Raw genomic sequence first — 27,366 nt, 5'->3', positions numbered from 1 at the left:
GGGAATCCGACGGGCGATCAGGGGCCCCGTCGGTACCCTCGACGATGTCGTCGTCACCTGCGTCGGGATCCATCCCGACAGGTCGGTGTTCTTGCACGCCGAGGCCGTGGCTTAAGACTTCGACCAGCTCCTCATCCGAGGTTGAGGCCGAATCTACGACGACGCCCTGCCCCCCCTTTTTCTTCCCCACGGGGGATTTCACGGGGGTCCTATCGATGGGCACAAAAGATGACTCCCTCCGAGGTGGCAGGGAGACTCTGAGCCCCGAGGTCGCCACCACTGGTGTAGCCTGCACAGGCTGAGCCAGGGCCGCCGCGACAGTTTCGATAGAGGGCTTGGCCGGATGGATTAAGGCCTTCACCACCTTAGGTGCGCTCACCGCCTTATCCTTGAGGGGGGGGACACCGCCTCGCTCCCCCTCCGATGGGGCCTTCGAGCTCGACCGGGGCCTCTCCAGGAGCTTCGCCGGGTGCTCGGCCTTCCTCTTACCCGACCCAGAGCGTTGGCTCGTGGTTGATGGTGCCGGGGAGGGTGCGCCCTGCCTGGCGCCCGTAGAGCCCGACCGTTCGGCGCTCCCGCGGTGCTTGGCCTTATGTTGGACCCCCGTCGCCGGGGCGTCCTCAAAGGTCTTAGAAGACCGCTCAGATTTCTTCTTCTTCTTCTCGCCGTACGGGCTCTTCCCTTCTAGCAGTTGGCGAGACGTTGATGGCGGTCCTTCATGGTCCGCTCCGACATGTTGCCGCAAAACGCACAGTCCTTCTCCACGTGCGTCTTGTCCTCATGTAGGCAGTAGAGACAAAAGGAGTGTTCGTCCTCCTTGAAGACGTTCTGCAGCTGGCATCCAGGGCAGACCCTTAACAGCTTTCCGGGCGTCGAGCTTCCCTTCTCCTGGGCCATGACCGGGCCTGAGAAACTTCTGGAGTCCTCCAAAAGCGTAGCTCGATGAATCTTCACCCTTGAGGGGCGCAGACGAATCCGACACGGGTCCCCGTTGATCGGATAGAGTCTCGGTGGAGCTTGAGGCTCTTTTGACCGAAAAAAACGAAGTTTTTGAGAAAAAACGTGAAAAAATAGCACTAACGCTCGAGAGCAATAGCACGAGGATCCCAACACATGAACGTGCGGTAAAAATCTGAAGATGGCTGCCAGAGGCGGTGCTTAGGTAGAGGGCAGTCATTGGCTGTGGTCAGTATGACGCAGAGACCAGTGATTGGTTATTACTACGAAAGACAGATCAGAAACGAAACTGATACTGGTTTTTTCTTTACCGAGGATTCCCAGCCTGACGACGGGGAATATTCATGAGCATGTGAATCCATGCCAGACCCCATGCTGGAGAACTTGTCCTTTCTGAGGAACTTGTTCAAGTTTCTTAAGTCCAAGATGGGTCTTAGTCCTTCGTCCTTTTTGGGGATCAAAAAATATGGGGAGTACCATCCCTTGTTCCTCTCCACTGCAGGTACTGGTTCTATAGCACCTTTCTCCAGCAGGGTTAAAACTTCCTGCTGTAGGAGCGGGTTTGAAGACTTCAACGGGTGTCTCCCTGGTGGATTGCTTTGAGGTTGCGTTAGAAAAGAAAGGCAGTAACCTTGGGCTATTATTTCTAGAGCCCAAAGATCTGAAGTAATGGCTCGCCATTCCTGCAGATTTTGTGACAGCCTGCCCCCTACAGGTGTTTTGTGATGCAAGTCCTCAAAGCGGTTTTGTGGCGGATGTTGCAGCCGCTGATGGCAGAGAGGCTGCAGCTGGAGCTGGTTTAGCACATTTTCCTCATCCACCACGAGTGGCCTTTTTCTGGCCCCTTTGACTGGCCATTCCTCTCACCTTTCCATATGAGGTGTAGTAACGATAGGATCGTCCCCTCCATGACTGTCCTTGCGCACGAAAAGGCTGAGGTTGCCTAATAGCAGCCCCTAAAGATTTGGCAGCTTCTTTTGAGGTCTGCAACCTCTCAAGGCTCTCGTCAGCCTTGTTGCCAAAAAGATGAGACCCGTCAAAAGGCATGTTCAGAAGGCGGTTCTGTACGTCCGGTGCGAAACCAAACTTCCGTAACCACACAAATCTGCGCATTACCGTGCTAGTGCCCATGGACCTGCTTACACTATCTGCAGTGTCCAATCCAGATTGAAGGGATTCCTGCGTGGCTTCCTTTCCATCTCCAACGATGGCTAGGAACCCTTCCCTTTCTTCCCCTTCTGGTATGTGCTCCGCTGCCATTGCAATGCACTCCCAAAGAGTGTTCGAAAATGTTGCCAAGGCACATGCTGAGTTGGCAGATTTTAATGCCATGCTCCCGGCTGAAAATACCTTCCGTGCCCAACCATCCACACGCTTATCGTCCCTGTCTGGAGGGATAGACGGGTATGCAAGTTTGGTAGAAGCTGTGGCTGCATGTATGACCAGACTCTAGGGAGTTGGGTTTTTGAACAGATAGCCGGGGTCGCTACTGGCTGGGCGGTATTTTGAGGTGAGGGATTTATTTACCGGAGGAATAGAATCCGGAGTTTCCTAATTCTTGGCCACCCTATTTTGCAGGGCTATATGAAAGGGTAGTACTGGGTCTTCGGTGGGACCATGGTCCAATATATCTGTTAACTCATCCTGGATGAATTGGGCTGATGGTTTAGCCCATCCTAAGTAATCTACTACCTTTGTCATTAATTGACAGTATGATGGACTGGCATGCTCTCCTGGTTCTGGTCTGCCAAAGGCGTTTTCAGGAGATGTGTAAATGCCACTTGCATTGTGTAATAATTCCACCAAGTCCCTCATTCTGCTTTCTTCTGAAATCAGGCATTCGGGGACATTTGGGTTGCCATATTCCAGCCCAAAAGGTACATTCTCCTCATCAGATCTCTCCTGTTCCTCAAAAATTGAGGTCAGGGGTTTGAAAAACTCCTTTCTGGGGAGAGGGCTTGAAAACCTTCTCTGGGAGAGGAGGAGGAAGAGGTCTAGTACCTGGCTCTGAGGACAATACAGGTTTTGTAACATTATCCTTCTCTTTTTCTGGCTTCCCTGACTTGGCTGGAGCCTTTGGCGCCGAGGGTTTCAGCGCCAACGTCGATAACGGCGTCGACGACACCGTGGTCGTCAGGGTCTGCTTCGAGGGCGTCGAGGCGATCTTCGAAGATTTTCCCTTCAAGGTATGATGGGTCTCGGACGGCGTCGATGACCTCGAGCTGTCGGCTCAAGCGTTTTTCACTCGGCATCCTGGAAGGTTACTATCCTTCCTTTTTCGATCAACCGGCCTCAAGGGCTTGCTAGTGTCGGAGCGATGACGCTCCCGGCCGGCTTCCGAAGAAGGCACGGACCGAGCCTTTGCTTTTTCAAACACCTCCATCACTTTGACCCTGAATGCTTCCCACTCTTCGGTAGATGAATGTTTCGTGACGTCGATGACTAGGACATATTTCGTTATTATATATTCTCACAGAACTCGAGACGCGCTGAATGTCCGATTCAACGCATACTGAGGAAAAACGGAACCGAGGCCAACGGGCGCCGTGCGTGCTACTTATACACCCAATGATGTCACCCTCGACGGAGGCCTTCGAGGGACCATCGACTCGACGACCTCAACGCACGGCGCCCTCTGGCGAAAACATTTCCGAAGATCAGCAAAGCTGGATGGAATACATCTAAGATGAGGAATACGTTGGAGGACACAATCCACTCTAAGTGTGGTTTTCTTTGTTGTAGGGGCAGGTGTCTTGTTGCAGTCTAACCACTTGTAAGTAAGCAGTGAGCTATACTTTTGTATTTCATATGAGATTTAGCAAATTAGTGCTCCTTTTTATTTGGCATGTTGAGGGCTGCTACATTTTGTGAGTAGATTCGGGACAATTTGGCGTAATTGTGTGGTCTTGGTCTATTTCGTTCAAGACAATTACTTTACTAGTTTCCTTACTTTGAAAAGCAAAGTTACTTGCTGTTTCAGTCTTGATCTGTTCTTTGGGCAGTAAATGTTTAGATTGGCACAGTTGTCATGGCTTCACGTCAGATGACTGGTGAGGAGGCTCTCAACTTACTGATGCAGTCTGAGTCGGAGCAAGGCACAGAACCAGATGCAGAATTTGAAACAGAATCTGCTTCTGAGGGTGAGCATGCAATAAATTCAGAAAAGTGAGTTTTTGGTTAAGGCTAGTTCCACCTCCTCATCTGATGAAGAGAATGAAGGGGTACATGCACCTCGTCTGACACTTGTCACACAAGGTTTACCTGCAAGATTGAGGTAACATGCAGGACGTGAGAGGAACGTGCCAGTTCATGACATGGCTGATGAGTCGGATTGGGTGCCTCCAGCAATGGCTTAGCCTTTTGTGCCACCTTTCACTGGAGTATCAGGGTGCACACAGAATACAGATGGTCTTGAGCCTATTGATTTTTTCAACCTTTTTGTGGATGATGGATTAATTTCCGGTATGGTTGAGCAAACCAATCTGTATGCTTAACAGTTCTTGAGGGCACGGGGTGCCAATCTGAAAACCCATTCCAGAGCACACCCTTCGGCTCCAACTACGGGTGTGAGATGAGAAAAGTCTGGGGTCTCGCACTGCTCATGGGAATAGTGTGGTAGCAGTCTATCTCACTGTACTGGTCTACTGAAGCTTTAATTACAAGCCCCCTTTTCCAGCAATAATGAGTAAAGATCATGTTCTAGCACTGCAACAAATGCTGCATCTCAATGACAACTCTGCAGCATTGCCAAGACCTGACCCAAATTGTGATGAGCTATTCAGAATTAAGCCATTACTCAAGCACTCTGCACAGCGATCTTCGGAGGTTTATGTTCCTAGCTACAACATACCCATTGATGAATCTTTGTTATTGTTCAAAGTTTGGCTACTGTTCAGCAGTATATTCTGAGAAAGAGCACAATATGGGATCAAGGTTTACATGTTGTGTGAAAGTACCACTGGGTAGGCCTACAACTACACTGGAAAAGACTTGAGCATAAACCCTGCGGGCTGCCGAGCACATTTAGTGATAAGTGAGAAGATTTTGTGGGACCTTGCCACACCATTGTTCCACAAGGGTCACCATTTGTATGTGGACAATTTCTACACAGGAATACCACTGTTCAAGAAATTGTACAATGTGGGCACACTGGCATGTGGTACAATCCGCAGTACCCGCAAACTCTTCCCCAGACAACTTGTTTGTAAGAAGCTGGACAAGAGAGCCCAAGTGTATTCTGGACTACAACAGGTATATGGGGTTGGGAGAAGTAGATAAAACAGACCAATTACTTGAGCCATACCATGCAGCACGCCGGTCTTCCATGGTGTACAAGAAGTTGGCAGTACACATTATGCATGTATCTACATACAATTATTATGTTGTATATGGTGCAGCTGCTCCAGAAAAAAAACATGACATTTTTGAACTTTGAAAAAGCAGTTGAAAATTCGCTGACCGTTGTCCATGTACCAACGCCCTACTTTGCAGAAGTAGAGTATGTAGCCAGATTGAAAGGACACTTTGCTGATTATGGTCATGCTACACCCATACAGAAAATTTAAAGTGTGTACAAAACAAGGAAGGAGGAGGGATACTCTGGTGTACTGTCCCCAATGCCTGTCCATGCCAGTCATCTGCCTACAGCTTTGTTTTCTTTTGTATCATACAAAGGAAAAGTATTGAGAGATCAAGTGATTTCCTGAAGTGACCATCATTCCTACAAAGGGATCCATAGGCTCTCAATTTTTGCAAGCCTAGAAAGGAACGCCACTTCATCTACCTCCACTGCAGGCATTCCTTAGATAAGGACACACCATTCCGGTTCACTTCCCTTTGGTGTCTCTTGCAAAGCAATGCTAGTCCAGCTTCCTCCACTTGAGGTGTGACTTGGACATGAAGGGAAAACCATTCCGGTTCCCTCCACTCAAAGTGTGTCTTCGAAAATGACAGTTTGGCTCCCTCCGCTTGAGGGCCAAGTGAAATGCAAATGGGAACCGGACACGGTCTATACGGCAGTGGTGTCTTGTATGACTCGTACCACACTGCCATGATTTTATTTTACCAAAGTAAAGTTCATGTTTTGTATGACTGGAATGTCTTGTTTTAGAATGACAGTTATGATTGGTGTGTGAGTGAGGTAAAGCTGTGCTGTACATGCAGATGTGATTGCTGTGAATGCACTTTCCCATCACTGGAGAAATGGTTAGCATATTAGTGGATGCGTATTTAGTGTGCGTATGATTGCAGATATGGTTGGTGCAACATGACTGTTGAATGCAGGCACAGTTGCTATGCGAGTACATGAAGGTGGTGTGAAAGACATTGCCTAGAGACAAGATTGCCATGTGAGCGAATGTCCACTTGCTATGAGTGTGCAGATATGGTTGTGGTGGAGCTGGTGATTTGGTAATGGTGCAACTGCAGTAATAGATGGCTAGTGACAGCAGACACGAAATGTATATGAATGGCCAGTAAAGCAGTTGGTGCCTTGACGCGGCTTTAGTGCACACAAGATCCTTTTTTCTTGTGCCAAAACCAACCATGGGTGCCCTGTTGCACTATGCACTGTATGTCTCAGCAGAGTGAGCAAAGGTACCTGCTAATGCACAGTGCTTCTTGTATTCCCAGAGCACTTGGCATACCAGTGATTTACCTGTTTCCCCCCAGGTGAACACACCCATGCATGGGAGGTCTGGCTTTCGTCGGGACTTATGTGGAAACTTGGGATGGTGGAACATGTGTTGTTGCCCACATGTTTTTGTGGTTACCCAAGGGCATATGTGTGAAAATGGTGTATTTTTTGTGACATTTTCTGTACAGTGTGGCTAGAAATTGTACCACGATTTGTGCAAGTGATGGGTCACTGAAGTTCTACAGGTGTCTATTCCGAAGTGCATGGGGTTCCTCGTTTTCCTTGGTGGCTGTGACACCCCAGACACAAATGAGTGGGTTGTCCACAAGGCCAAATCCAGTCCTCCCCAGGAAGTAAGGTGTACCAGTGGTTTAACCTTTTGCTGTTGCACCCAGGTCAGTGCGCCCACACATGTGAGGTATTGTTTTCGTAGGGACACCTGTGGGTACATGGGAAGGTAGGACATGTGCTGTTGCCGGTGTGTTTTGGTGGTGTCCTGGTGGCAAATATATGACAACTGTTTTTTTCCACTACATTTTGGACTTTGTCAAGCCTTGTGGGTAATAATTGTTGCGCGATTCACACAAGTCAGACCTTGTAGGATTCCCACCAGGGTCTTCCCTTCGCTGTTTTCCTTGGTGGCTGCTACACCCCAGGCCCAAATCTGTGGGTTGTCTACAAGACCAAATAGAGTAAAAATGTGGTAATCACAGGGCCTTTGGTGTACTAGTGGTTTAGCCTTTTCCCTTTGCACCCAGGTTAGTGCACTCATACATGTGAGGTACCGTTTTCGTAGGGATACCTGTGGGAAGGTAGGACATGTGTTGTTGCCGGCATCTTTCGTGGTTTCCTGGTGTCAAATGTCTGAAAATTGTGCTTTTTTTAACCAAGACTTTGGACTTTGCAGGTAATAAAATCTAGGGCGATTCACGCAAGTCAGACCTCTTTGGATTCGCACAGATGTCTTCTTTTCAGAAATGCATGGGGTTCCCCGTTTACCTTGATGGCTGTGGCACCCCAGGCCCAAATCTGTGGGTTGTCCACAAAGCCAAATCCAGTCTTCCATAGAGCGTTTGATGCACCAGTGGTTCAGCTTTTTCAATTTCCGCCCAGGTCAGTGCACCCACATGTGAGGTACTGTTTACGTCCGGACACCTGTGGGAATGCCGGATGGTAGGACATTTGTTGTTTTCTCTTGGTTTTGGTAATGTTTTCATACATTTTCTACTGCACTTTGTTACACCACCCTTTCATTTCCCAAATTTGACCTATATTTAGTTGCTGCTTTAGGCATTGTACACTTTTGTAACCTGCGCAAGTCACCTATCCTTCAAAAGGACTGCATGTGCTCTTTCAAAAGATTTATGCTTGCCATTCTTCACCACATTCATTTTCCTTATTTTCAAAAGCTAAGTATGTCTGTTTAGGACATCAGCATAAAAATCCTGTGTGCCATGGCTCCGTTTTTGGCTCATGGTATTGCTTGTTTTGTGAAACATAACAAAAAATGTGTGATTTCCTAACTGGAAGAGTAGGGGGAATGAGGCAGTGCATTGCTTTTGTTCATATTCACAGAAGCCATTACCTTACAAACATGTCTAGCACATAGTTATTTTTCTGTCACTTTTCCAATTTCTTCCCAAACGATGGGAATTTTAGGTACACAGTTGTTGGCTGACCTGCGCAAATTACCCGTTCCTGAACTTGGAATGTTTTCTACTTTTCAGAATTGCATGCCTTTCTGTGTTCCCATTGAGCTACTAATCTTCTATTCCATTCCGTCCATGCATGTCCTATAAAAAAAGGGAAAAATCGTCTACCTCTACCAAAACTGATGGTAACCATATGAAAAGTATGTTTTTTGTTGTTCTTTCCACTCAACCTGTCCTCGGAAGCATGTAAAACAGTAAATTCAGAGCTGAAAACCATTTGTTCCTAGCTCTTACATCAGTTTATTTGCATTTTCTGAACACACATTTAGTCACCTTTTTGTTATTTTCGCATACCCCCCTACAACAAACTAGGAATCCTTGGTGGCGTTATGACCAGCTAAATATGGGAAGAAAAGGGTGCAAAATTGGCCGGGATATTACTTGTAACAAAAAAGTTATAAAGGATTGAATGCCGTCATACGGAAATGTCCAAATGTCCAAAAAAGGGCTCAGCACTGGGAGGGAAAGCCCTCACCAGTTAAGTGGATGAACCAAATCCTCACCAGTTAAGTAGATAAACCATAATGAAATCAGGCGGCCACATCAGTGGAGGTCTGAGCAAATTTGTTTGGCATACTAGCAAGCATTAAATTCAACAGGATATTTAAGATGCTCTGCCACCTCTTCATACATTTGGATACAGCCTTATGCCATCAGATGCACACCCTACCTGGAGCCTTGTAGTCTCTGAAGTTGATGTTTGCCAGAACAAAATGGATGACTGTTGGGCAATCCTTCTCCACTGACTGGTTCTTAGGCCTGAAGACGTAGCACTCCTTCAGCCCCTCACGGTCAAATACTTTGGGGTCTATTTTTGGAAAAGGGAGCTTATTCATTCGGGCCCATTTTTCAGCAAGCAGAAGCTCCTGGAAGGAAAGTAAAAGTCAGAATATGTTTAACATTCCTTCCAGAAGACACATTATATGAGAATAGCGACAGTCAATGCCTTTCTTGTCAACATTTTGAGGGGGATAAATTTAGAGAAGATTAGACTTACTGCAGTCTCCAAGTACATCGGCAAACCATGCATACTTTGGCTTATGCATTGCTAACTCTGTATCCGAACATCATAGATGGCTTTTTAGTGATTAAAGGGCAGGAACAAGGACCCCAAGTGCTGAGAATGGCATGTGCTGAGCCAACAACCAAAGCTTGCGGTACTATATCTTGCAAAGAATATACCACCAATCACGGCTAACAGCTTTCAACTGCAAATCCACCATAGAATTCCTTATCTTTGTCAGAAAGGAGGCAAAAATGTTAAAACACAGATAATGCATAATTTCATCTTTGTAATAATGGATTATACACGGAATGGTCTGTTCTTTCTGCAGATATTAGGAACAGTACAGACCAAGAAACCCAGTGTTCCCGAATTCTTCAGATCCAAAATTTGTTTTTTTGTTGCAAAGAATGTTTTTTCATTACAACTACAACAAAATCGTGTTGCACCATTCAAGCTCACCTGTCTGCAAAGGTCTACGGGTTCCCTCCACAAGCTATCATTTTGCACAACTGATGAATAATAAGCATGGCTGGTGTCTGGAACCTGTGGTGATCCAGATGCTTTTAACTACCATTCCCATGGTCTCTCCCCATTTACTATTCTTGCTAGGGCTATTGAAAGTTGCAGTCCAAAACGTCTAGAGAGCCAAAGGTAGCAGACCCCTGAATTATGGTCTCTTGGTTGTTAAATGATTGGGAGGATGAGAGGTAAAACAGTTCAGTACAGAGAGATTCTGTGCACTAGGTTACAGTAACACCGAATCCCGGCACTTTCATAGCATGGGCATCCAAATTTGATGGTGTAAGAATTGAAAAAACAGCTTATCCAGGTTTACATATCTATTTAGCATAAGGACCATGTCTAGTGCCACAACAGCAAACAAACATAGGCAGGTATAGGATTTATTGAAAGGCAGATGGCTTTTATTTTTTACATAAGAATGTTTCAACAGCCGGAGAAATAGGTTTGTGAAAACAAAAAGGGACTGTGATGAAAGCACTACTATTCTGCAGGAGTCCAGGGATGAGTAATGCCTAAAGTGTCTATTTGGCCATGCATTGTTCCCAGCAGTGATCCCAATCGTAAAGGTGAACTAGGTACCAGCACGAAAGGCATACCTACTTAATCTCTTTTGGTAGTGTAGGCCGAGGGCAAGCTGGATCTTCAGGAGGGATGTAAATTGGTAGCAGTAGCAACCCAAACAGCTCCAGTACAATGATTTCAAAATAGAATAATGGCCAATCAAGGTTTAATAAGAAGATAGACTTTTAATCAAACAAAAAATGCAATCAACTAATTAAAAAACATTATGAAAAAACATCTCTGTAAAGACACATAGAATTCACACTTTTGTGAAGGGGCAACATGGGGTGATAAGCCAGGGTGTCCAGGCAATAAATTGGCAACAATGCCACTGTTCAAGGATAGGTCTTTGAATAAAAAGGAACAGAAAGGGGGGGGATCAAAAGTCACTAGGGTCCCAGAATGTGGACCGGGGACAGGACCTCTCCACAGTACCTTCTCGTCTTTGGCACTTGACAGCATTGAGGTGGGCTTCTAGGTGCTTTTACCAAAGTTGAGCTGGCCTGGAGATGTTCAAATCGATGCAATCTCATCCCCGATCTACGTTGAGTCGGTTTGAAGGTGCAGGTTTCTGATGAGTCAAGTCGGCGTTTGAGAAAGTGATACCATGGCTTCAGGCATGGTCAAGTCAGCAGTAAGTGTTTCTCCTGGGTCGAGTCAGCATTTGAGATGGGTGCGTTGATGGCTTCCAGTAGTCTGATCAGTGCTCCAAGTCAGTTGGTCCCACAATGTTGATCCTGCGACTGAGTCAAGACGAGTTGGTCTGTTTCAATTGGTTGAACCGGCATCTGGATAGCTTGTAGTACACTAAGTGGCTTGATGCTTGTGTAGAGTACCAAAAGCAGCAGTGCGTGACCTGTGGTGGCTCGAAGCCCTTGTGTGCAGTCAATCCAGCTCAAATATGTCTTGAGGTAGTGAAACAGGATTCCAGCTGATAAGAGAAGAGACACAACCCCACAAAGTCAAGCAAAGGCATCTGAACAGGGATTAGGCCCCACATAACCCAAGCTGGGGTAAGAAACCAAGAGAGACAGTGACAAAAAGGCCCAAGCAGGGCTGGGAGAACAAATACACTTCAAGCAGGTGCAAAACCAGGAAGCCCATGATGGGATGAGAATCCAGTGGGCTCATAGGGGGCCACCCAGAGGCCAACCTCAGGAGGGTCTGTACAACCAGAGACCCCAGGGAGGGGTAGGAGCCAAAATGGATCCGCACAAGGCCGGACAAAGATTACTCAAGAACTTTTATAACGACTTTTCCTCATAGAATAGTGACAGTGAAAAGCAGGAGGCCTAGAGACATTGACTATTTCTTTAACTCACGGGTGGGAAGCCCAAAAGAAATTCAACTTTTTGATTGGAACCGTGGATGGGGCAAGAGGCCCAGAGACATTGGCTGGTGACAAATCTGAAGTCTGCTCAGGGCAAAACGACTTTCTACTCCTGAGAACCCCGAGGGTGGGTCAGAAACCAGCCAGAGATATTCAATTTGGACAAGAGGCCATAAGTGGCTTTTGTGTTTTGAAATGTTTCCTTTATACGTGGTAGGTTTAGGATCAGGCTAGATTAGGTTTTCTTCTAGACGGCAGACAGACTTAACAGGATCCTTAGAATAGGGATCAGAGTTATAGGGCTAGCATAGGGTTTTGGAAAATACAACAAAGCCATTACTGAGTCAAACCACAATGAGTTCTCGGTCTCCTGATTCTGACTTCCCACATTGTCTGTAAACTATCTCAGCAAAGGCATAATTTCAGCCTGGAGCATTTATAAAGGTGGTAGGTCCGATTAGCAGACTTCCCTTTCAGAAACATAATTACTTGTATCATGTTAGGTTAAACAAAATCCCTCTGGCTATACTGCCCTCATCAGATGGCCATTCTGTATGAATGAAATAAACCGCATACGCATAGCATACCATTTTACCAAAAATTTGCAACAGAAGATTGAACAATGAAGCACAGGTTGATGCATTTCCAAGCATAAGGTATGGTGTCGACTAGAGGACGATGCATGATTGGTGAGGACCCCTATTTTTTTTCACTGGCCCATCTCCGGTGAGGCACAATCTACAGGAAACGCAAGAGCTCTCCTTTGAGTTTTTGGATGGTGGAACCGGAATTCGGTTTGTCAGTCAAAAGTTTATTCAGATATAAATATCCATAAAAGTAACAACAATCACAAAATATTAAACACAACTAGCTTAACATCAGACACATAAAAACATTAAAACTTGGCCGACCCCCTCAAGTGGGGCGATAACATAGACCTCACAAGCTTTGGCCACCTCATTAGCAGGCGGCAACACATTAGCTCATTACTAACAGGCATCTTTTTCCTGTAATATCCTCTGATGCGTTTTAAAACCCCTACATATATAAGCCGACTGGGCCCAGGCTGTCAAGAGCGCTTCCGCCTTGAACAAAAATAAGCGCTGGGCCATGCGGAATATAACTTTTTGCTCTAAAAACAAAGTCCTGGAACTACCCCCTTAGCACAGTGTAACTGGGGCAAAACAGCAGAAAATGTGCCAACTCCTCCAAACAGCCCCTACATACAGGACAACCATCTTGTATACTCAGGCCCGTTTTCCCCCAGGGGTAAGCAATTAAAACAGGCTCTTGTTATATGAAATCCTTGGGATTTCTTATGGGACCAGACCAAATAATCCTTAATTTCATTTGTTGCCAATAACATGAAGAGTCTATTCGAAGTCTATTGCAATTTGTAGGTTCCCCTTTCATCCTAAATCCAGGCCGTCACTCTCTTTTTAAAAAAGCTTGGCTCATCAAAATGCCTACCCAAATTTATGACCTGTAGCATTTGTTTTACATAGGAGAGCCATTTGATGTGCATTGCGCAATTATACCTTATAATATTTCGTATTAAATACTCAGATAAGGAAGCATTAGGATTTTCCCAACCCCTGACCCATAGTAAAATCGGTTCTCTCGCCATCTCATCTGCAATTTACGTCATCTCGTTATGGGCAGCTAAGTTCGTGGTCAATAAGGAGCAAGGTACTTACCTGTAACTGTTGTTCTCCAGCATGGGTCTGGCATGGATTCACATGCTCATGAATATTCCCCGTCAGGCTGGGAATCCTCGGTAAAGAAAAATCAGTATCAGTTTCGTTTCTGACCTGTCTTTCGTAGTAGTAACCAATCACTGATCGCTGCATCATAATGACCACAGCCAATGACTGCCCTCTACCTAAGCCCCGCCTCTGGCAGCCATCTTCAGATTTGGTAGCACGTGAAGTGGCAGTATGACCAAGTGAAGAGCCACAGAGGGGTAGGCGGGAGGGTTCGCATGTGAATCCATCCCAGACCCATGCTGGAGAACAACAGTTACAGGTAAGTAACTTGTTCCTTCTCCAGCATGGGGTCTGGCATGGATTCACATGCTCATGAATATCAGAATAAATAGCAGTACACACATGCACAACCACGGGGGGTGGCAAAAGGCTCAACATTAAGCAATACAAAAAACTCAACATTAAGCATCTCTTACCTCCTCACCAGGCTCACCTTAAGCGAACAGGTTGCGCAGCACTGCTTGGCCGACCCTGGACTCCTCCCTGGAATCCCGATCGACGCAGTAGAATTTCGTGAAGGTGTGCGTCGATCTCCAAGTAGCAGCCCTGCAGAACGCCGTAGTAGCAGCGATCGCTCTGGTCGAATGAGCTCGGACGGCCTGGCAGTGGTCGGTTAGCCAACCGGTGGCAGTGCATGATGCAGCCGGAGAGCCATCTGGAAATAGAAGACTTCGAGAGAGCCTTCCCTTGATTCACAGGCCCAAAGTTCACGAATAGCTGTGATGTCCTCCGAAAACTCTTCGTGCGGTCCACGTAGAACTTCAGCGCTCTAGCCACATCCAGCGAGTGCAAAGTCCTCTCGGCCGGCGACGAAGGAGACGGGAAGAAGACAGGTAACACCAAGGGCTCGTTAAGATGGAAGTCCGACGGCACCTTGGGCATAAAGGAGGGGTGCGTCCTAAGCACCACCCTCGAGGCATGGAAAGTCAAGTACGGTGCTTTGCAGGATAGGGCCTGGATCTCTCGCACTCGTCAAGGCGAGGGTTATGGCCACCAGGAATGCAGTCTTCCACGACACAAACTTCATCGGTGATGAGTGCATCAGCTCGAATGGGGGCCCCATGAGGCTAGTCAGCACCACGTTAAGTTCCTACGCCGGGGCCGGGGCCTTCACCGGCAGGAACGACCGGAACAGTCCTTTCATAAACTCTTTCACCAGTCGATGGGAGCACAGGGACGTCCGTCCTGTGGTTCTGGTATATCTGGAGATCGCTGCCAGATGAATCTTAATGGAGGCATGGGCTAGCCCAGCCTTTGCCAGCGATAGCAGGTACAGCAGCACCCGAGAGGCCGTAATCCGTAGGGGGTTGATCTTCTGTGCTCGGCACCAGATAGAGAACCTCTTCCACTTGTGACCGTAGCATTTGAGAGTCGAGGACGCCCTGGCCTTTGCAAGAACCTCTCTGCAGTCGGCCGGTATATCGTACCCTCCAAACTCTAGCGCTGCAGGAGCCAAGCCTGCAGGTTCAGCGACGCCGGGTCGTGGTGGAAGATGGCGCCTCCTTCTCTGGAGAGAAGATCCTCGTCCGCCGACAGCTTGATGGATGGGGACGTTGACAAGTCCAGAAGGTCCAGGAACCAGATCTGCCTCGGCCACGCCGGTGCGACGAGGATCATCCTGCACCGGGACCTCTTGAGCTGGTTGATGAGTCGAAGCAGCAACGGAGGGGACGCATACAGGTATAGGCCGTCCCAGGGGAACGAGAACGCATCGCCCATGCTTCTCGGCTAGGGAAACCTGCTGGCGAACCTCTTGCACTTCGAGTTCGTCGCTGTTGGGAATAGGTCGATTTGGGGTTTGCCCCATCGTCGGAAGAGTTGATCCACCTGATCCTGGCGCAGTTCACACTCGAGACACGCGCGCAGCTCCCTGCTGAGCGAGTCGGCGATGGTGTTTCTTTCTCCTGCCAGGTGGAAGGGAACCAGGAACATCCCCTGGGCGACCGCCCAGTGCCACAGATCCTGTGCCTCCTTGGATAGGGCTGGGGATCTGGTGCCTCCCTGCTTCCGTATGTAAAACATTGTCGTGGTGTTGTCCGTGAAGATCCGCACCACCTTGCCTTTGAGCGACGGGAGGAACGATTTGAGAGCCCAGAACACGGCTCGGAGTTCCAGGACGTTGATGTGCAGGAGCCTCTCCTCCGGGAGCCAGAGGCCTCTTGCGTGGAGATCTCCGGTGTAGGCGCCCCAACCTTCCAGCGAGGCGTCCGTCGACACAGTCTCCTGGTACGCCAGCGTCTGAAAGTCCTTGCCCGCCGTGAGGTGCGCTCGAACGCCCCACCACTGAATCGCCCGCCGTTGAGGGGGACCCTGTCTTCGAAGGTGCCCGTCGCCTGCATCCAACAGGCGTCGAGAAATTCTTGAAGAGGGCGCATCCGTAGTCTGCAGAGGTGCACCAGGTAAATGCAAGAGGACATCATCCCCAGGAGGGACTTGATGGACCTCACCCTGGCCACGTCCGTGGCTAGCAGGCGCTGCACTTTGCCTAGAATGGTCTTCGTCCGTTCTTCCGACGGTGCCGCCAGGCGCCTCACTGTATCGAGCTTCGCTCCCAGAAACAGGGCCACCTGCGAAGGCACCAGGTGGGACTTTGGGTAATTTATGGCGAATCCCAGGTCTGTGAGTAGCTGGACGGTCCTCGCAGTGTGTTCGACGGCGAGTTCCCTCGTCCTTGAGCGGATGAGCCAGTCGTCCAGGTAGGGGTAGACGTGGATCCCCTGCAGGCGCAGCCGTGCCGCCACAGGTGCTAGGCACTTGGTAAAGACCCTGGGGGCCGACTTCAATCCGAACGGCAGTGCTCTGAATTGGTAGTGGCGTCCCTGGACGACGAACCTGAGTAATTTTCGGTGACTTTTGAGGATGGGAACGTGGAAGTAAGCATCCTCCAGGTCCAACGACGATAGAAAATCGCCTTCCTCCAGCTGTCCCAGTACGTGCTGGAGGGTGACCATCCTGAACTTTTGTGACCTGATGTATTTGTTCAAACGACGAAGGTCCAGGATGGGGCGCCAGCCGCCCGTCTTCTTCCTGACGAGGAAGTACCTTGAGTACACGCCGGAGCCCGGGAGTCTCTTCGGGACAAGCTCGATGGCGCCTTTTCTGAGCATCGCCCGTACTTCCAATAGCAGTTGCGGGACGTGACTTTCCTTCCTGGCCACAGGTGGAACGTGAGGGCACTTCTTCAGGAATTCGATAGAGTGTCCTCTTGCCAGGGTATCCAGCACCCAACGGTCGGTGGAGATGGACTTCCACATGCCGACGAACTTCGTCAGCCGGCCTCCCACTGGGGTGCTTCGGTGGGGGCCCGAGACCACGGCCGGTTCAGTCCTGCTTGGAGGTGGTGGCCTTGCCGCCCTGGCCACCGTGCCGACGGCAGCGAGGCGCTCCCTGCTTGCCACGACCCCTGTAGGCCTCCTGAGACGAGGAGCGTGCCGCCTGGCGGTAGGACGACGAGCCACCGCTGGATCCCTTGGAGGCACCCGGTCTGCCTCCGGAGCTCCGAAAGGGCCGACGTTGCTGAAGGGCTCCTAGGGCGCGGGCCGTCTCCGTGTCCGTCTTTATGGCTTGGAGGGATTCGTCCACCGCCTTCCCGAACAAGTTGCTGCCGTCGAACGGCATGTTCAACACCCTGGTCTGGACGTCCTGACGGAAGTCGGTCGCCCGGAGCCAACCCCGTCGTCGTAGGCAAACACCGTTGCCCAGCTGGCGGAACCCGGTATCGGCAATATCGGTTGCCACCGTTATGGCGTGGTCCGACACCACCTCGCCTTCCTGAAGTATTTCCAGGGCCTCGGACCTCTTGTCGTCCGGTAGGAAGTCCAATATGGGGGCCAGCTTAAACCAGAGCTCCCTGTCGTAACGGGCCACGATCGCCAGGGCGTTGGCCGCTTTGATCGTCGACGAAATGACCCGCCGCCCCAATGGCGTCCAACTTCTTTCCCTCGCCCTCCGGCGGGGAATTAGACGTCGAGGCTCCTGACCCCACCGCTTTCTTCTTCGCCGCCGCCGAGACGACCGAGTCTGGCGTTGGCTGGGCCCTGAGGCACAAGGGAGCGGTTTCGGGGACCCGGTACTTCTTCTCGTACCAGTCCCGTTTGGCTGGTGCCGTGGAGGGGTTCTTGAGAACCGACAGGCCCTCCTCCCAGATGTCATCGATCAGAGGCACCGCAATGACAGTCTTCCTCTTGGCCTCCCGGCGCTGATAGAGGAAACCTTCCTTTTTCTGCTCCTCTGGGCAGAGCTGGAACAATTCGGACGCCCTGGCGATCATGGCGTGGAATGAGCCAATCTCGTCGGGCGGTGAGGCCCGTGCGACGGGAGACGGGACACCCGTTCCGTCGTCGTCGCCCTCAGAACCCGTCGTCGAGCCCATCGCGCCGTCATCTCCCGACTCGTGGGAGGATGAGGAGGGAACCGTAGGCCTTACAGGGGCGAGTGGAGGAGAGGGTTGGGTCCTCCGTCGCTTGTTCTGAGGACTTCCCGACAGGCCAGGTTGCGGGTCCTCCGGCCTGGCCCGTGGTAATCTCATCCTTATCTCAGAGCATAAGGACTGGATTGCAGACAAAATGGCCGCCGAGCTATCCTGAGGCCTAGGTTCCGGCTGCGCCGGAAGGGAAGGCTGCTCTTCCTCGCCATCGTCGTCTTCCTCGGTTATCTCCCGAGGATCTTCCTTACGGGATCAAACCTTCTCAAATTGGACTTCGAGGTTCCTCACGGCCTCGGTCAGTTCCTCCTCCGAGGCGGACTCCGAGCTCGAGGAGGCTACCGTGCCCCCTCCTCGCTTCTTCCCTCATGGTGGCCATGACGATGGGCTGAAAAGAGGATTCCCTCCTTGGCGGCAGGGAAACTCTAGTCCCGGAGGCAGTCTCCGCTGGCGGGGTCTCTGCCGGCTTGGCCAGAGTCGCCGCGATCGCCTCGATAGAGGCCTCTGCCTGCTGGGTAGGGACCTTCTCCTTAGGGGGAGGGGCGACGCCTCGCTCCCCCTCTTCCGAGATCGGACGGGGCTTCTCCCGAAGCTTACCCGGGGTCTCGGACTTCTTCTTCCCCGAACCGGAGCGCTGGCTCGTGGTTGACGGTGCCGGGGAAGGCGTGCCCTGCCTGGCGACCGAAGAGCCTGACCTTTCGGCGCTCCCGGGCCAGCAGACTCGCGGCGCTTGGCCTGGTGTTGGGCCCCCGTCGCTGGGGCGCCCGCACAGGACGTAGAAGCCCGCTCGGACCCTTTCTTCTTCTCCTCACCTGTTGAGCCCTTCTCCAACCAGCTGGCGAGACGGGATCGACGGTCCCTCATGGTCCGCTCCGACAAGTTCTTGCAGAACTGGCAGTCCTTCTCTACATGAGTCTTGTCCCCATGAAGACAGTAGAGGCATTGCGAATGTTCGTCTTCCTTAAAAACATTCTGCAGCCCGCATCCAGGGCAGCTGCGAAACAGCTTGGGTCCGGGTGACGAACTTGCGTCCTGGGCCATCTCGAAGTAGGCCGCAAATCTTCTGGAATCCTCCAAGACGTTGATTCGACGAAATCTTCACCCTTGAGGGGCGTAGGAAAATCCTGTAACGGGTAGCCGTTAACGGGCTTAGAAACGGTGGAGCTTGAGGCTCGATTTACCGAAAAAATGTGAAAATTCACCTGAAAAAGCACGAAACTGCAGTAAAAGCTCGAGAGCTAAGGACGAGGACTCCCAACACTTGAACGTGCTGTAAAAAACTGAAGATGGCTGCCAGAGGCAGGGCTTAGGTAGAGGGCAGTCATTGGCTGTGTTCATTATGACGCAGAGATCAGTGATTGGTTACTACTACGAAAGACAGATCAGAAACGAAACTGATACTGATTTTTCTTTACCGAGGATTCCCAGCCTGACGACGGGGAATATTCATGATCATGTGAATCCATGCCAGACCCCATGCTGGAGAACGGTAGGGCCAAAAGCTTTTTCAAAAAGGCATTTTCTTCATACTGAACTTTTTGGTTCACATAGCCCCAAATAGCAGCACCATATTTTGCTATTCCTCTAGTCAGTTAGATCTTTCTAATTATCTTTAATGCTTGCCGCCTGTGCTGCCCCATGAAGCGAAAAATACCCCCTACAGACTGCCTCATGCCACACCATTTTTTTTAAATGAGCCTCTGGAGCATGCCTCTGAAAAGCGGACCCCCAAGTAGTCAAAAGAATTGTGCAGTGGAATTAGTCTTCCATACACCACATGGTCCTAAACTTCCCCTTCCTCCTGGTCGGACCACAATACATGACTGCAGATTTCCTGGAGTTAACCTGCAGGTCAAGCTCTCCCATAAATGTTACATATTTGTTAATCAGACATGGTAAGGCTCTTGGGGACCGGGCAATAATAACAGAATCATCCGCATAGACTAAAACTGGCAATGAGATACCCCCTATCTTCGTAACATCCACTTGACAGTCTACCAGGGCCTTGAACAACTTGTTAATGTACAGGGAAAACAGGATCAGGGCATGCACACACCCTTGCTTAATCTTGCTTAATCCCTTCCTGGATTAGGAACTACGGCGTACAATTACCCACCCCCCCGACCCTTTTCTTGCGCACGCCACAGTCTTCTCATGTAGAGAAATAAGAAGAGCCAAAACCCCTGATGGAAAGTCATAGGACCTCAGCACCTGCCATAACTTGCTTCTGTTGACCTGTTCAAAAACAATGCTAAGGTCCATAAATGGCAAGTAGAATGGCTTTTCTTTTTATGTATTGCGAATTTGCAATTATCAGGTAAAGATTAAGGCCTTGTTCCATAGAGCCCAAAGATGGACAAAACCCAAGTTGAATTGGGGATACAATTGAGATGGCCGACACCCATTCCTCTATTACCTTCAAAAGACATCTCCCAAAAACTTTACAACTAGAATTTAAAAGGGAAATAGGGAGATACGATTGAGGAGAATCTCTACACCCCTTCTTAAATAAAGGGACAATGATTGCCCTCTTCCGGGACAATGCCCGTTACCATCACTGCATTGAAAAGCCCAGTTAAAATAGGTACCCAGATCTCAAAGTCTTGGTAATAGCCAACAGGAATACCATCCGACCCCGATGCTCCAGTTTGTTTTGCCATCTTAATGGCCTTAACTACCTCCAAATGTTCACATTTTACTGGATTATTAATCAAAAATCTCTGGATGTTATCCTTAGCAGCTAAAACATCGCCTCTCCTCACAAACTCCTACACTCATCATGGTTTCTAAGCCAAAGAGTTGTGGCATGTATGCCGGGATCTTATCCACCGCCGCCCAAAATCGTTTTGGATTCTTTTCCAGACTGACTGCCTGCAACACTTACCATGCACTGGCATCAATTTGTAGCTTCCGATTTTCCAAAGCTCTTTCGTAACAGGAATTAGCCCGAACAATTTCCCACCTATGCGCGTCCTTGCCCTTCAATATTGACAAGAGCACCCTTCTTGTGTATCTACACTGATCATCAAACCAGCCTCTAGATGCTTTTCTTTCTTTCTTCTGGATGCACGAACAGGAAAAACTCTTGGATCCTGCTCGTGAGGTTCTCATAATTAAGGATTGTCGTCTCTGGCCTCTCAGACACATCCAGTAATAAAATACATCTTGGGTATTTCACTTCAAAACATGCTCACGCATCCAGGATTTATCTGCCAATTTACATCTTAGGCATTTGGTAACGTTACCCTTGCAGGTAAGCCCTGTAAGATGTTTAATTGTGTTCCCGCTTGACACCATTACACTTATCTGGACCATCAAAACTAAACCATAGCGATCGCTAAAAAGGGCTGGCTGCATACTATAGTACGCTATCTGTTTCCATAAATTAACTGTCACCATAAAGTAGTCTATAGTTGAACTCTCTTCTATAGGTTACTTAATGTCGTCACCTACCCTACAATTTAGAGTTCTTATACCCATGTGTTAGGGAGAATTCTCTGTAAGGCTAATTTCCCAAACCTAGTGAGTCCCCCAGCAGCTTTGCTGGATTTTTTGGGGTTTATTTTTTTCTCTCCTGCTAAGAGTGAGATTCTTTTGCTCCCACTCTTAGACATGATTTGAGGTGTTCCTTTAACTTTCCATGTGTTTTATGGGCTATGGGGTCTTTTACTCCATAGGGTCTCATGTGTTTTTTTTATGTGGGTTACACAGCACCCTCTGTGCCGTAACCCAGGGGTGTCGTAGCGACCCCCCAACATAGACTCCATACCCTGGGACTGACTACTGTCTCCCAGGGCATGTAAAGTCACCATTGGCTTTGCTAGTCCCAAATTATGAACAGAAACCAGTACAAACCATCATATTGTGGACGTACTGGTCGGGGCAATTCAATTGCCCCGGGGTCTGTTGTTTGAGGGGGCACGTCTCCGTCCCCCCTGATCGAGTTTTGGCTGGTGGCAGTGGATACTACTTTTTATATTCGACCGCGAATATATCTCTATGGGATTTTCCCATTGTTCGAGGCTACCAACTTTAATTATTTAATTCTTATAGCCTTGAACATACCGCTGGTTTATTTATTTAATATTAATTCGCAGGTTGGTATTTTTTGCCAGAACTCGATTCTAAAATGGGGTTTGTGTTCTCTTCTGTGACTCCAACCCAAGTCGAGCCCTTTGTTCCACTTTTTGGCGGGCTTCTCCACAGGGGGTTTAGGCACCCTGGACTGAGTTACCTTGGTAACTCAAGTCGCACTCTTATGTGATTGGCCCAAGTGGTGAGCCGGCCGGCTCACCACTTAGCATGTTTGATTGACAGCTAGGCTGAGTGAATGGGGGTGTGCTGCATAAAAGCAGGGCTTTTGGGACTGGAACTTTTCAAGTTGCCACAGGACCTGAAAATCCGACGAGGGAGAAGCTGAGCCGACCTGCTACGACGACACCACCGGTGGAGCCCTGCTGAACCGACTCACCACTTCCCAACGACAGAGAAGATCTCCCGGCTGGAGAGTCTTCTTCCCCTGACTGGTGGGCACAACCAGTTTACCTTCTTTTTCTCGCATCCCAGGACGTCTTGTGGTCAAATTGCCCGTGCCAAGCACCCCGGCAACCGGATAGCCACTTACCACTGGACCGTGAATAAAAGGACTGCACATTTTAACTGAGAACTCTGCGGCTGGTTTCTTCCATGGCAGTGCAACGGACTCCTGTCTTCCTCCCCGACGAGATCCTCTCTTCCCCCAGACGAAGCACCGACTTGCACCCGCTGCCAGGAACAACTGCCCCCGCTGGAGTATTCTCACCACTTTAAGGTACTGTGTCCACCAGGCCTCCCTTTCTAAAGATTGCTACAAGCTAATAATAATCCCTTAACCTTCTGGACTGGGCTGGCCGCCTTGAACATCTAACTGGTCCCTTTCTTTTTGGTCCAACTCTTTCTGAACTTATTGCGAGACTTTTGGGCACTTTGAACCGTGTGACCTTGGACACATTTCAACCGGTGCCTCTTAAAGTGGGTCCGGCCTTGTTAACTTTGACTTTACGGTTTTAACCTGCCTTCTTCTCCTACTGTGTTCTTCCGAAAGTGTTGGGATCTGTTTCTATCTTTGCTCTGCCTTTCTCTCCCTTTTAAACCGATTGATTAGAGTACCATCTTCGTTAAGCGCTCACCGCTGTCTGAAAATAAGTGTTGCTTTACTTAAGACTTGTCTAACTAATCGTTGAAGGGAGTGTATATCTTTTAGTGACCGTGTTTTTGAACTGCTTGATATTAGTGCCAGTATGTTTTATTAGATGTGGTTTTAAATAAATAATTATGTCTCTTTTACACCAAGTTCTGGTCAGTGTTTGCTTGTTCTACTGTGTTCTTTTGACCTATTGTGAATACTCTGTATACTGCCTAACTCTTCTTGAGGGAAGTCTGACTGCTCAGCCACAGCTACCAAGTGAATCTGTGTGATGCAGACTGCTACCAAGTGGGTTTACTGCCAAACACCTGTCGTCTTAAATCTTTTGCAGTGGTCCCAGAGGGAACTGCACAGGTTTCTGCCTAACACAATGTTAGTTAACCAGTGCCAGAGTTTTAGGCCCTCTGCACAAGATCTGGAGTCGTTCATCCTTGGCACAGGAATAACCAACCTTATCTTCTTCAGGATCATACAACCCATATGGGGTCATTTCCTATTTTAAGATTACAATCTCTCCTCTTCCCCCTCCCCCGGCATGTCGACATTACCTTTTTCCCAGGGTGTTTCTTCCAAAGTCACTCAAGACCTAATAGGATTGAGGGGGTTAACACATTAGGAGAGGATGGCCTGCTCTACACGTTGGCAACAAATATTGAGACACCATCTGTTGTTTCAAGCTAAAAAACCTTAAGGGGGACATCAACATGCCCCTCAAATTCGACAATCTTGCAACTAAGGGAAATTTTAAACAATGTTGCCAGCCCCCCAAAAGGTCTTCCCTTCTGCGTCTCCTAGCCTTTATTTGATAAGCCCTTAACCCATCAAACTCTTTATTCTCCTCCAACCGTGTCTCATGTCGGAGGATGTCATACTTTTTCAACATACCCTCAACGGCAGGATCAGCTATTTTCCCTTTAAACCCAGCTATATTTCATGATAACATGGTTAATTTTCCTGCATTTTCCCCTACACATCAGATGTTGTGTGGACCAAATTGATTGTGTATTGTCCCCACTCAACCGCTACCCCTCTGATGGAAAGGTAAAGGTACATTGTATGTCAAATGTACCATAATCGGTCAGAGCTCAAGTGCGATGACCAGGTAACATCCTTATAACAGTGTTGGCCCCCAAAGATCCACTTGAAGCTGGTATCTTTAACGCGGTCTCCCTGGACCTCAGACTGCCCCCATGTTCCTTCCAGGCTGGCCACTCAAGCCCCCTCAAAGCTGCCTCTGAGGAGGGACCTGCGTAACACATGCATATACCTTTTCCAATGACTGCTTGGAGGCTCGCTAGCCACCGAACACAACCTGCCTCAATCTTAACTCTAATTCAGTTCTTGTCAAATCAAGCATTACGACTGGAGTCAACATTTACCTCTGTTTTTCCACTTATCCCCACAACCCACCATGGCAGTGCCCATATCGGCACACCTCGGGTACTAAGAATCATGCAAATGTCTGCCTTGATAGCCTCGAACACCACAATCCCCCGTGTTGCTAGAGCATCTCGACAAATCTAAATTGAAAGCCTCAGGACTGCCGACCTGGCTTTCCCCAGGGCTCTTTTATAGGCATTTTTATTACCATGTGTTAAACCCTTAAAGCAACAAATCAAGTTCATATTCCTCCAACCTGTTAATGGATAGTTTTTGAGCACCTCTTTCAATGATCCACAACTGGATCGGGACCTCAACATAACTGGACTTTGAATGACTGACCTGCCATGGTCCAAATTTCCCTCCTTATGTCCATCCACTTGGGAATAGGCCAATGATGTATTGGAAACCCCACTGACTCCTATAGTTTGCGTGGAAACACTTCTATGACTTTTCACAACCCTTTGTTCTATGACTGCGCATGTCCCCCCGGTACACCCCTTGGGGCCTTTATCAGGGACCGCTCTTCCCATTGCCAGCTGAGGTTTCACTTGTGCCATAGACATTTGGTTGCCAACAGGGTCATGCCCAGGCCAATCGAAATGCTCACAATCTGGGGACTACCCCTTGATGACAGACAGATTTTGTCAGCATACTGATGGCCTCCAGGCAAACATCCAATCTCTCTCACATCTGTTGTGAAAAACCTGAGAGAATTCTCCAATCTACTGCCCTTCGATCTTCCGCTCAGGTGGCCAGGGAAAGGCCATCCCTTTTGGATCCTGACCCAGCGGGAGGGGGGCTATGCAAGTGAGGATGACCTGGGTGGAGGGACCTCAGGTAGTGGGGAGAGGTCTTCAAGTGATACTTGAAACCCCACTTTCCCATATGAGAATTAGTCTTACCCTCCCCTGCCTTCATAGGGTATTGTAAGTCTATAACCCTTCCACACACACCCACTGTCCCACAATCATATGACTAAGACTGGGACGAGGAAGTGGCAACTAGGAGTGATGCACCCCTAGTCAATGTCACCACTGTGGTACCGAGACGGGCAAGATGACTATGGAGGGTCAGGCACGTCTGGCTAATTGGTACATTTGTGGTCAGGCAAAGTACTCACATCTGCAACCTACTGAAAGGTCACAGGTGCTTAGTAGTAGGGCCCAGCAGCGTGGAAAGGGGAACCTGCCTGGTTAGAAGGCCACAGCTGCGAGGAGGGGAGCAGGCTGGAGGGGATGGCAGTGGAGAAGACGCTGTGCACTGCAGAGGGTTGAGAGAGGCACTACGACCCGAATGAGCGGCGAGAAGGTCGGAGCCCCTGCAGTAGCCTATGCCGCCTGTTCCCACGAGGTTCACAGGTGGCGATAGATGTACGCTGGAGCTCCCGACGCGTACCAGGGAGTGAAGTGGAGGTCGGAGAACCGAAGAAAGACGCCAGGAGTAGCAGACAAGCCCTGGTGAGTGTGAGACAGGGAACACTCGTACCAGGTGCTTCAGGAGCGGGAATTGGACATTTGTTGTTAGCGATTAAAACTTAGAAGAATGGGGCTTGGAACCGAAATGAGGGAACACTGAATCTTGAACAAGTTGCTGAGTATTTTGTGAAATACAACAGCATATACTGAATACCAAACTAAAGGGAAGATATGGAAATAATGTGAAATTACAGCACGAGTGAAAAGCGAATGATGTGCTATTGTGAAAGTAGTGAAAACCGCTAAGAAGCATTGATGAACCAAGTGAAAACCTGTAAATGAATACTTAGGAACTAAGTGAAAAGCAAGCGTGAAAGACAAGTTGCTGAACTTGAATGGACAATGTGAAAGCAAGGTGGTCGAAGAAGGTATACAACACAGAATACAGTGAATACAAGTTGTGGCAAAGCCAAAAGACTGCCAAGGAGAAAACCACACCACATGTTAAGTACTGATACAGGTACAAGGTGGAAAACCTGTTAGTTAAGGAAAACCAAAAGCACTACAAAGTGCCATGCGTTATCGGTTGTGTGACCTTTAATGGGTGGACCGTGTGGTCTGACAACTGAGCCTAGACTGAGTAGTCCGACCTGGGAAAGAGCCAAGAGACAAAAACTGTGTGGTATAAGTGCTGAAGTGAAAAAGCATCTGTTCAAACTATTAAAGAGTCTAAAGGATTATAAAGTGAAACTGGAAGTAGTGTTGAAAGTCAAGAGAGCTGAACTGTGTTGAACTTGGAGGGAAGGGAACCTCGAGATATCCTGGAATTGTGTTGCACTTGCAGAAGGGAATTCCGAGCCTTTTTGTGGAACTATTTGAACTTGGGGAAGAGGAAGGTGAAACGAGCCCGAGCGGGAGGAAGCTCATAACTTTGTTTTTGAGCACTGTTTCTTTTGGTGCCGACATCCCTACAAATTGTATATATTTAGTTGTGAGGACAAGTATATGTTTTGGATACAGACAGACTTAAGTTGAACTTAGTGACACAGACTGCCCTTAGTTTCTTTAGGTAGGGAAATCCCAATTTAGCATAGAGCAAGGTAGTCCTTACTCCACTCGGACGTTTAAAATAAATTCCTTTCGTTAATGAAAGTTAATCTGTTGTCTGCGTCTTGCTTCATGATGCCTTCACGCTGTCCAACACGAGTCTGAGGGCATCTTTCAACACCAGGTATGCAGCAGTAAACCTATTCAAATACTTAGCAAAATGGGGCGTGCCATCTGTATTCACACGTGTACGCCCACCACAAACTACATAGCCTTCCATATTACAGCCATGATGATCCAAGGCCAAGAGATTCTAATCGCCAAAAAGGCAAGGGGCCAGGAGCGAGCCTACAGGGTTCCGCAGCGCCTCCTATAAATTACCAACTATAGGCCTAACTGGCTCAAAAGTCCTCTAAATTACAAT

At 48.7% G+C, this 27,366-nt stretch overlaps 1 protein-coding gene across 1 annotated transcript in view; it reads right to left on the bottom strand.

Annotated features, from left to right (window-relative positions):
* PLA2G4A (phospholipase A2 group IVA) overlaps nucleotides 1–27,366 on the bottom strand; it is a 2,090,704-nt gene that overhangs the window by 186,349 nt on the left and 1,876,989 nt on the right. The window contains exon 17 of the mRNA XM_069641387.1: nucleotides 8,975–9,170. Within this exon, the coding sequence (XP_069497488.1) occupies nucleotides 8,975–9,170 (196 nt within the window). The remainder of the gene's footprint in view (nucleotides 1–8,974; nucleotides 9,171–27,366) is intronic.

The sequence above is a fragment of the Ambystoma mexicanum genome, chromosome 1q (assembly GCF_040938575.1).
Source record: "Ambystoma mexicanum isolate Mex_15411 chromosome 1q, UKY_AmexF1_1, whole genome shotgun sequence".
In the NCBI taxonomy this organism is placed as follows: domain Eukaryota; kingdom Metazoa; phylum Chordata; class Amphibia; order Caudata; family Ambystomatidae; genus Ambystoma; species Ambystoma mexicanum.
Note: the sequence above shows the minus strand (reverse complement) of the source record. Positions and strands in the feature narration are given on the sequence as shown.